Source organism: Natator depressus, chromosome 6, assembly GCF_965152275.1.
Source record: "Natator depressus isolate rNatDep1 chromosome 6, rNatDep2.hap1, whole genome shotgun sequence".
NCBI lineage: Eukaryota > Metazoa > Chordata > Testudines > Cheloniidae > Natator > Natator depressus.
In genome coordinates this window covers 28833254-28844342 of record NC_134239.1, presented here as the reverse complement: position 1 = coordinate 28844342, position 11089 = coordinate 28833254, and the positions used below count along the sequence as shown (strand labels likewise).

Genomic DNA, 11089 nt, shown 5'->3' with positions numbered 1-11089 from the left:
TTCCCAAAGTGATGATTTCTACTCAGAAAAATGAAATGCTCTCTGCCATCACAGCACCAGGCTGGGACATAAGTTGTAAAGATAGAAGTTTTCGTTTCTGCTTAAGTTTTTACATCATAAAAATCACTTGTTCGAAGACAAAAATTGAATACACAACAAGGTAAAGTGGTACAAATATGAAGTTTCCATATGGAATGAAACTTACCACTGCTGTATTGCAAAGCCCCGGAAAAATGGAGTCCTTTCTGATGGATTCTCACAAGAAAAATGGTACTATATTTATAGGAATCGTTATCTCAAAGAGCAAATTGGAAATCATTTACAGAAACCTGACTAAATTCAAATTGGGCAATTCTTTGCTTGTTGAATGCAAACAAACATTGCTTCTGTTGGGAATTTACTGCAGTAAATTTCCTTATTTCTTCTTGAGCCTTCCCGATTTCAATTGGTCACGGTCTGTATTGTCTCTCTATTGATCCAACGATCAATTACTTCACCAGTGCCTAATATGCTGAAATGTCCATCATTTACTGGAAGTTGCAGGCAATCACTTTTTCTGACTTGCTTCTAATTTTTTTTAATGACTGAAATGAGTGAAATATTTTATGTGAGATTTTTATGCCGAAGTTTTAAGTAATCATCTTGCATGTACCATAGACACCAAATCAGTTTTATCCTCATGTGTAATTCTAATTAGGGGATCGCACAAGAGATGCCACAGGTAGCTGGAGAAGCCTTTGCCATCAGCTTATAGGGGCATGAACCATCTTTTTGTACTGTTGGTACAGTGCCTAGCCAATGGGTCCTGCTCCATGACTTGGGCTCCAAGAGGCTATGGTAATAGAAATAAATAAAACTTAAATGACCAGAGCTGGTCAGAAATGGGATGTCATCTTTGTAGACATTTTCATTTTTTCCCTTTTAAATTTAGATGGAAACTTGTCAAAATTTTGAACATCAACGAGCTTTGATTACCACCATTATGACCTCAAAAGGGAGAGGTTAATTTGTATGAATAGCTGTTAACTTATTGTGTAGCTGTTGGTAAGATCTAAGCCATAAGCTAGATGCAGTTATATGAAGAGTTACAAAAATATCTTTTAATTCAAAATATTACCAGTGGATTGGAATAATCAGCTCTATTTGGAATTCAGGGTACTTTGTAAAGTGTTTTCATTTGTGATAAATAACAATCTGAACTATCAAAATTGTATTTAAATGAAGTAAATACGGTTTACATTCTCAGATAAGTGCATGGGCGATAATATGTAAAACTCCTATTGATTCTAGCTGGAAAGATGCAGGTAAATATCTGCTAGTTCAGGTCAGACTTTGTCCTCTAAAGTTTGTAAACTAAACAGCAGATCTTGTAAATGGTCAGTGCAGCTGTTCTTATGGGAATGTAATCTGAATAAAGTCATCATGATTGGGAAGGTGTTGTGAAACCAGTGCTAAATCAGTCCCGCTCACTAGCCCAACAGAATGCTATGACTTGTAAACACAACAGACCATAGCTGTACTGTCCATGCTCAATGCTCTGTTGACCAATCTGGCTTTGAGCTTCCTGAAAGCTTTTGGAAGTGTCTACATTCAACAGTAACAGCCTTGACAGCAAAATGACATGTTAGGCTGAATCGTGTAATTTTCTTTTAATCTTATTCATTTTATTCCCATGAGCACCTACACTTTTCTAGACAAACTCCAACTAGTTCTTTAAAAAAGGGAAAGATAACTCCTAGGTCGTGTTATCCTGGAGAGCATTTACTACTTGAAGTAACAAAGCTGTAGAGATTGAGAAGCTCAGTAGTCCCTGAACTACAACTGCATTTTCCCCTAGATGAACTGAACTATGGTAAATCTCCACCTTTGATACCTGGAATTGGAAACAATTCTGGTTTCAAGGGGCACGAGAGAGCCATTTTCTTTCCTAAATTATGTGACTCCATCTTTTTGAAAACCTTGCTGTAATGCATTAGTTTTTCAGACCCTCTATGATCTGCCTACCAGAGACACTGCACATCATCATTTAAAGTAGCGGTGGGTTGTATAGCTGGAGCTCTCCTAACAGCGGTATTTAAGGTTATCGAAATGTTTCCTTTAGCCCTCTTTTCATTCACTCAACATTCTGAAAACATTCAAGCTTCTGGACTGAAATTTTACAGGCCTGGTCTACACCCAAAAAGAAACATTTTTTTAAAAATTTGAAATGAAAATTGATTCTGTACATTTTGTCCTTTTGTAACAAAAAAGCTTGAAGGGCAAAATGACTGGAGCGAACATTTGATAAGAAAAAAAGGAAGTTCCTTGTAACAATACTTTGGATTTGGCAGGCATGAGGGTTTAAGAATCTCACCTTATCTTTAAACACTGTTTGGTCTGATGTTTTGGCCCTTTTTAAAAGATTTCCTAAGGAAGAGTATGCTGCTGTGGCTAACTTTGCCATGCAGTATGCCAGGCAACTACTGTAGGACCTGCACAGTTAAAAGTGCAAGCAGTATGAAGCAGAGTGCTGGGAATTTACAATATCATGCAGACAGCCCTTTAATATTACTCAATCTTAAAAGCTTCATCTATTCCGAGTATAAAGTTGTCCATTCAGTAATGTGCATAATTCAGTGAAATTCAGGGTTGTTCTTACAGAATATGATTTCTTTTAAAAGCTTAAATGCCATAACTTTCTAAAGTTCTTAAACCTACACAGGCAAAAATAAGATTCCACAGCTGTTTGCATTACAGTGTATATAATCACATCGTTGAAAACACTCTCAAAGAACACAATTATTTCTACAATCTTGTAGGAGGAGCAGAGAGTGATGTAGGGCCCTGGCCTTATTAACTGTACATCTTGTGTATAAACTATTTTCACAAACTACATGTGTGACTTACGGATTGTACACAGTGATATAAGTGTCACACACGTGTCTAAGGCCATCAGAAAAAATGGCATAATATACAGTGTTACCAAAATTTGGACAAAGTATTTGAGGGCGATATAGCTATGCATACATGCACATAAACAGTGTTAAGGCTGCACATTCAATTTTAACGTTTACATTGAAACATACTGAAGTCAGGAAATGCCAAGTCTTTATTGCTCTGACTGGAGTTTTTTAAAAGGTGTTTGTGCAGGGAACACACCTGATGCTGAGATCACATGCACCAGCCACAGGTGCATGAACCCCTTGAATGGCTATAGTCTTTTTCATCTACAAATCTCCAAGCATTTCACATAGGCAGGTAAGTATCTTCAGTTTACAAATAGAGAAACTGAGGCACAGAGAATAATAGATTCAAGGCCACAGCACTAACTGGTAGAACCCATTTCTACGGATTCTCAGTGAAGTTGTCTTATCTATTGAGACCTACCACGCCTCACTCAGAGGATATCCAAAAGGCTAGACTTATTGTGGAAACTTGGAAGTGAGCCTGGGCATTCCAGTAAGACAGATGATTAGAGTATCTAATGAGGAAAGGTACAGTTTCAGTCACAGATCAAGAAAGACCTTTCAATTTGTCCAGCAGAGGACAGCTAAGCATCAAAATAAAGTGTTGTCCTCATGCTTGCAATATTTGACAGTTGGGCTCTTTTGTATATTTTTCCTCTGTGAAACGATGTACAAAAAAGTAAATTCACTTCGGTATTATTTAAACTACACCTCTTTTGACCAACATATTTGGATTCTTGTCTTGACACGCAAACCCACTATATAGACCATCTTACTCGTAAGCCAAGTGACAGGATTTCACAAAGTATTAGCCAATGTGGAAGAAAAACGCAGTCTTCACTCTTGGGTTGTTTGTAACAAGTCAGAGACAGTTTATTCTCGAGCAATTGCAAGGGGGAGAGCGTGCACGGACAGGGATTCCCCCTTCCTAGGCAGGTCTCCGCCAGATAAACAATTAGGGCAAGCATTTATACCTTTTGTTGCATACAATAATGATCAACAGCCATGTTTTGTTTATACATATTCCTTCCTGATATCTTACTTTTTTCAGCAGTTACTGCTACAGTCTGCATTCCATTCTTATCTAACACAAGGTCAAAATAGCATCTCTTGCAGTCTTCCCACTCGTCCAGGCCCTGACTTAAAGTCTCACATTATTAGAGTTAGATCTATTCCTAAGAAAACTAAGATGTCTGCGTTCAAATTCCCTTTATCCCTTTTTCCACTTCCACACCAAAAAGGTTAAACACAAGTGTTAAATGGCTCATGACGTATCTGGGTGATGGACTTCCCTTTCTTATGCTTGCAAGTGTGCAAATGCAGCATTTCCTAGGATGAAGTCACAATGTGTTCACGTATCCTTCACATCTTATTCACGTATAAATAAGGAAATCAAGACTAAGTCTAAACACTTTTCTTTTTTATTGAAATCTCTTAAAATTAGTTGAAACCATGACTACAAGTTCATTTTAGGTGCAATAAACTTAAATATTGTTGTAGAACTGGTTAATATGAACAGTGCTATGCAAGATGAAAAACAAGCTCTTTGAAAGAAAGTTTGTGATATATTGTAAAAGTCAGCATTGTTAATTGTGCGTTTTAAAATAAAGGTTATTATGTACACAAAGCTTTCAGCTGTTTATCCTCTAAACTGAAGAGATTTCGCTAGACTTTTGACGAAGAGCACTGGTTATGTATTTTCCTGAGACAGTTGATTCTTCCACTTATATAGATCTTTACTTCTTTGAAGTGCTGTATAAAACTGAACTAATTAATTCTAACACCCACATGAGGTAGAAGTGTTCTCTTTGTAGAGGGAGTGAAACAGGCACAGAAAGGTAAAGTGATTTGTTCTAAGCCTCATGGCATAGCAATACCAAAGTTAGGACGACAGAGGAGTACCTGACTTCCAATCCTTTTTATACCTATGATAAATAAGACATGGTGTGCCTGAAGGTATAGGATGGCACATTTGTGCTGTTTCCCAACTTCAGCTGAAAATCTCAACGCCAGGAAAAACTGAAATTGAAAGGGGACGTTTTGTTGGCTTTTCAGAGACAGGAACCTTAAGGTTTGAAATTCCTGCCACTGGGCCTATTTCTGTAGACATTTATTCCCACACCAGAAGAGCTATGAAACACTCCACCATAAGGGAGTGACTCGTACTAGCAACTGAGACAAAGAGGTTACCCATCCAACTGTAGTTTTATATATCAGACCAAACTTCACAGATAAAACTCACATTGACCAAAAAATAATTAATTTTTAAATAAAATAAAACAAAACCATTAATTTGGAATGCAGCAAACAATGGAGACAAAACTATATACATAAAATATATAAAGGCTCTTATTTTAAAGGGATACTGTCACATAAATTTACTCACAAAATGTCAGTGTACGAGGGAAAAAATGACAAATTTTTTTTTATAGGGAGTTAGTTCTTTGGGGTTTGACTACTGCCTAAATATTATAGGATTGTGCTAGTGAATGAGGCTCTAAATTGAAATAAGCTAAAACCAAAAGTAAATCTCACTAGTCTGTTTTCACTATCTAAGCTCTAGGAAGTTCACAGAGTAAACAGAATAGGTATAAAGCTAGTTTTTGCAAATGATTAAGTAAAATTGGGTGTTTTAAATATTCAGTTTTAATAATCTAATGTTTATCTTAACAGAGGTAAAGGTTTTTAAAAAATATGATTCTTAACTTGACAGCCTCCCTTTAAAATACTTTTTTTTAAGGCAATTTTAGATAAAAAAGTATGCAGTTACATCATTTCTTCCAAAAAGATCAAAAATCAGTTATGAAATATTGACATCTAAAGATATGTTCATTGTGTGGTAATTTATCTGAAGATGACCTCATGACAGATTCATACAATTTAAGAATGCTGTGTTTACACGTCTTTTCAGTGGTCTATTAATAAATGAGTATTTCAAAGATTTAATGCATATTTCAACAATATGCAATGAATACCCCATAACATTATTTTACATAGCTCTTAAGATAAAGATATAGCTATTCCAAGAAATAAATCAAAAGAACAGATATTCTATACAATTAAGGAAAAATCTGCATTCTTGCATGGATTCACTGCAGCCATTGGCATAAGTGAATGTCAGAAGGGGAAAACAGTTTGGGTGAGTCTTAACATTTACCACCAGGGGCTGCTCATACTCGCAGTATACACAGAATTAATCTGTTTGAAATTTACATCTTAACCAACCCACAGAAAAGCAGCTGAAGGCAAAATACACTATTTTCAAACATAATTTAATGTTCAAAAGACTGTACTTTTAACCAACTGTTTTAATTCATGCAGAGTTATTACCAAGTTCATTCAGCACTTTTAATCCTATTGTAAAAAAAACCCAAATCTGTTAGACACTTGTGGTCTTAATTTCAACATAAACATTGGAGTATTTCAACCTAACAATTTCTAAAACCAGTTTTAGAAGCACGTTTTAAACTATTTAGGAAGAGTTGTAGAAGAAAACCCAATTCAGGTGCTATTTTCATGCAGTGTGGCTGCATACATTATTGTGTGGACAAGAGTTTGTTTCTTTAAGAGATGATGAAACTTAAGAGGCAATTTAATGTAGAAGATGCACAGTACACAACTTCATTTCAGTGTTTCCTGGAATATTTGCTATGCCTGCTGAGACCACAGAAAACGGTCACACCTTTCCAACATGGACTGTATCAGGGCTCTACAGACAAAAGAGAAAAAAAAATCCAACGTATTAGTTACCTAATTTGCTGGACACTAGCTTTTAGAAAGAGTTTAAACTGGCTGATGCAGAGATAAATACAATTCAGTTTCAGAGAGAGCCCTATCATGCCCCTGCCTTTAAAGATTTTCCACTGACCTGAATAGACAGCATGAATGACAAACCGTAAATAATAGAAAATAGAAGATACCAGGGGTTTTTTATTTTATTTTGTATTTAATGCTAGCATTTAAAGCTTCCTAGATTCCAGGCCTTCACTCTTGCTTGTAACCACCCCTCAGGATTGGTGTAACAGAGATTGCAATAGGACCTTTTCAAGTGCCATCTTCTAGAACTTAATTCACTTAATTCCAAAACCTCTTATGTTTTTCCATGCATGCTTTTTTTCGTAAAGGAGTTAAATAGTGTATTTGTAGGTGAACTACTTCAACAGCTGCAGTGTAAGTAGACTCTCAAATCCCAAATACTGTAATGTCTCATTGCACTATTACAGCATTTATGAAGCAGCCATCAGAGCAGTCTAGCTATAGGAGGATGAAGTACAGGTGAGGAGTTTCTGAGTTCTTCAGCAGTGGACTTTTGATAGTTTAGTCCTTCCCCGCCCCTTTTTTAAAACATTTATTCTGAATATATTTTCTGTTAATACATTTTTCATTTTTAAGCTACAGATCTCAAATATACCTCTTAAATTGGAGACAGAAGTATTTTCAGGTAGTTTTACCACTCTGTAACACTGTTTAAAAACTCTTGGAGCTGAAGTCTGAAGTGTTTTCACTTTTTTTTAAATTTAATGAAAGACAAAACTATGGCCTAGGATGGCACTGAGTGAAGTATCAATACAGTTCTCTCTCTCTCTCTCTCTATATATATATACACACACACACACCCCCATCTTACCTTTGCCTTTTTTCAGCAATTCTCAGTATTTCACAGATCCTGGTAAATCTCTCAGAGAATTCAGCCGTCAAATCACACTCCTGCAGTACTGGCAAGGCACGATCTGGGCCAATTACCTTAGCCAACAAAAGAGCTACATTTTCAACAGTAATGCAGTTTGACCAATTAGTGCTACCATTGCCGACAGTATTCCCATTCTGTGTACCATGATAGTGGAGGTCAGTGCTGTGACTTTGTGCAAGATGGAGAAGGAACTTCCATTCTTCCACGGTCTCTGGAATTGAGCCTAAATGCAAAATTAAATGATTGGCTGTGAGGAAAAAGCTTGTAGCAACCTAATTTTACATCTATTGGCATTTAAAAGAAGCTAGTTTTCTAGAGTCAACATTCTACATTCATATCTTAGTTAAATGGCTTAAAATGCATTTGATTTTTTGACAGTCGCACACAACATTTTCAAGTGTATTGGAGCTAATTGTTAGGGCTGATGGGACATTTAGCACTAAAAACAGCTTTTTCATAGCCATTGTTGAGATTTTGGATTCAACTAAGAGTGAAAGAGCTCCTTTGTGTGTCTTTTTAGTATATTGTAGATTTTCACTGCAATTCTGCCATCTGATACAGAAACTTGCTCACTATATTCTAGAAAAGCCACAAGATAGTGCTAGTGAATTAGCTGATCCTTCAAGGTACTGGGCAACAAAAACTCAGAGGGAAAGCTGGAGCCAAAAAATCCGATTAAAATGTCAAGAGATTTGAACCACTCAAAACAAGACTATGATTTTTATTTATTTATTTTTTAAAACACTGCTGTTTTGTTGGAAGACAAGAATTTAACTACAAAGAGTGTCACTGATTTATACACTCCATTATATTTATGCTGTACAATATACTATATGAAGTTATACAAAACGCTAAGTGATCTTGCTACATCAGTGCTTAAAAAATACATCATTCAACTCTCGATAAATGCTTCTCTATATTTAGATGGTAATCAGTAAATAGTCAATATAGATCATGTATTCTACTGGTGCGCTCATGAGTTAAGATTCACTAACCATGTTCTCCATCCAACAGGTTCATATCATCCAAATGAACAATATTAGTAAAGGCTTCTATTCTTCTATCCAGTTCCAAACACAGAGAGAGATATCCAGGCCAGAAGCTTAAAAAAAGATTAAAATTTCCAAAATCAAATACTTATCTGTTCTAAACTAATGTCATTGGTAAATCAGCATTTCATTACCAAACTCATCAGTGAAAGCAAATAACCCCAAATACTAGGAATAACCTGGCCATGCCATAAGTCCCCAGAACTGTCAGTTTACTGAATGAACTAGAGCCGGCTTTCTGTCAAACACCACCCTCACAAAGGTCATAAGTGCTCAATGATCAACACATCCAGGTCCCATATTACAATGAGGGTTTTTTTGTGAATGACAGTGTAAAGGGTCAAGTGGAAAACAATCATCATACGGAAGTAAGAGCTGCATAAGGAAAAGGGAAGTCATTAGGGAAATAAGTGAGTGGGGGTAATTAGGAACAGAGGGAATGTCTTTATGCCTACAAGAGGTCCATGAAGACTGATAGGTAAATTTCTCTCTGCTAAAGCAGGTTAAATATGGGAGAGGCATTAGTGTAATTATGAAGGTATAACCCTTGTGACTTGCATTGGGGTTATTTCCTTGGTCATATTTTAGGTCAATAACATTTGTTGGCTAGTAAACAGAGCTTAACAGGTAATGGTGTAGTATGTGCTACAACTTGACTTTGTTGCTTCTTAGCTACAAAGCAAAATACCAGTAATACTGCAGAGGAATGTTTCACATTGGCTATTTATAACCTATACATGACGACACTTTAAAATAAAGCCAGCCACAAAATACTTCATTTAAACAGATTTAGTTGACAGTAGACTGGCAGGAAACATATTGGTTTTCATTTGTATGTTCAGCGGGCCAAGATACCAACTAAACCAGTTTCAAGAATAATCATAATTTTTCAGTAAACTACAAAGTTTCCGACTTACCCATATGACTTGCAGCAGTCAGCCATCCTCTCTTTTGTTACAAAATCAGCTGGGAGTTTAATCAGAAGCAAAATCAGTTGGCTATAGCCCCAGGTAAACAAATGTGAACGTGGTCTGGGAAGACAGTTTAATTCAAGTTAAATGTTAACATTCTGATGAGTTTAAAAAAAACAACAACTTTTTTTTATCAGGAGGCCAAATAGATGAATGGGATTGTTTCATCTTTCACATGAAGTTTTGACAATATTAATTCAAAGAGCAGTGCGTCCTGCTATCTTCTTAACAGATTCACTTAAAATTAGATTTTCCCTGTAGGCACAGATTAACGTGATTACAGAGGGACACAAAAAAGTTAATGTGGCCTTTTTGTGTATCAGCATCAACATTAGGAGGCATGTGCACAGCGCAGGGAATGGCGTTTTGTATACTCCAGCTGAGCCAGTAGGGGAATTTCACACATTTTAAAAAAATGTTTTCCCCAGAAACACACTGAAAATGATTCTGAAAAACGAAGTGGCAGCTTCTTAAGAGAAAGATGTATTTATAGTCGTTAAAGAGATCATTCCGGCCTGGATTATGAAGATAGGAAAGTTATTTAATCCTTTGGTTGCTGCTGTTAGACATCTTGAGGTAGATGAGATAACATACTCTAGAACGAAATTCAACCTGCTGCAGAAGAGCCAAGGCAAGACTATGCATCATTTACAGCCATTTGTTTAACTGAAGGCTTTATAGGGATTCTCTCCACTGGGGTGAATTTCACCCTCTAGGGAAGTGAAATTACTCTGAGGTAGCCAGCTCCATCATGGAACACATAGAAAGTCTGGACACCTACATCTGGTTTGCACAGTGCAATTAAATATACATTATTTACTACCTTACCTAGGGTTTCCTTCAGAATCCACTGTATTTGTTCTTTGTGGCGCATCATGGGAAACTGCCAGACACAGCCAATCCAGTCGTAATGCTTCAGGATTAAGAAGAGATTGAAGCAGGGACGACCTAAAAAAAGAATGGGAAAATCCATGGGTTTTAAATTGACCAAATATGGTAAACTTTTGATAAACTTTTTATATATACTATTTAAAAATACCCATGATCAGTGCACTGGAAAGATGATTTCTAGACAAGTTACATTTCCTTTAATCTTCAGAAATATTACAGACTACATCCATATTTGAATTTTACATATTGAAATGTTTCCCATTGCTAGTTTGAGTTAATTTGATACATTACAGTCTATAAAACACTAAGTCATTAAAGAGTTGTTATAAAAATCTTGATAAAATGGAACCTGCTTTGTAATGAGGCAACATGGGAAGAGACTGGTGCACAGAAATTAACTGGCAAAACAAAAAGCTTATTTAATGTTAAGTTCCACTCTATTTTTAAATGAGCAGGCAAAGTAGCATTACATTAAAAAAACCCACACACCTGGATGATATCCAGTCTTTTTATTACGTAACCATTTCCCAACAACAAAAAAAG

The 11089-nt window shown here is 36.1% G+C and overlaps 1 protein-coding gene across 5 annotated transcripts in view; it reads right to left on the bottom strand.

Moving 5' to 3' along the window:
* HPS5 (HPS5 biogenesis of lysosomal organelles complex 2 subunit 2) overlaps positions 1-11089 on the bottom strand; it is a 48058-nt gene that overhangs the window by 1698 nt on the left and 35271 nt on the right. For 4 of the 5 annotated variants that reach the window (XM_074954884.1, XM_074954886.1, XM_074954885.1 and 1 more), the window contains exons 19-23: positions 10484-10603; positions 9602-9715; positions 8631-8737; positions 7573-7858; positions 4345-6654 (exon numbers count right to left, since the gene is read on the bottom strand). In XM_074954884.1, the coding sequence (XP_074810985.1) occupies positions 6594-6654; positions 7573-7858; positions 8631-8737; positions 9602-9715; positions 10484-10603 (688 nt within the window). In that variant the 3' untranslated portion in view covers positions 4345-6593. Of the gene's footprint in view, positions 1-4344; positions 6655-7572; positions 7859-8630; positions 8738-9601; positions 9716-10483; positions 10604-11089 lie in introns of those variants that run through there. The other variant, XR_012639849.1, reaches the window with a different exon arrangement.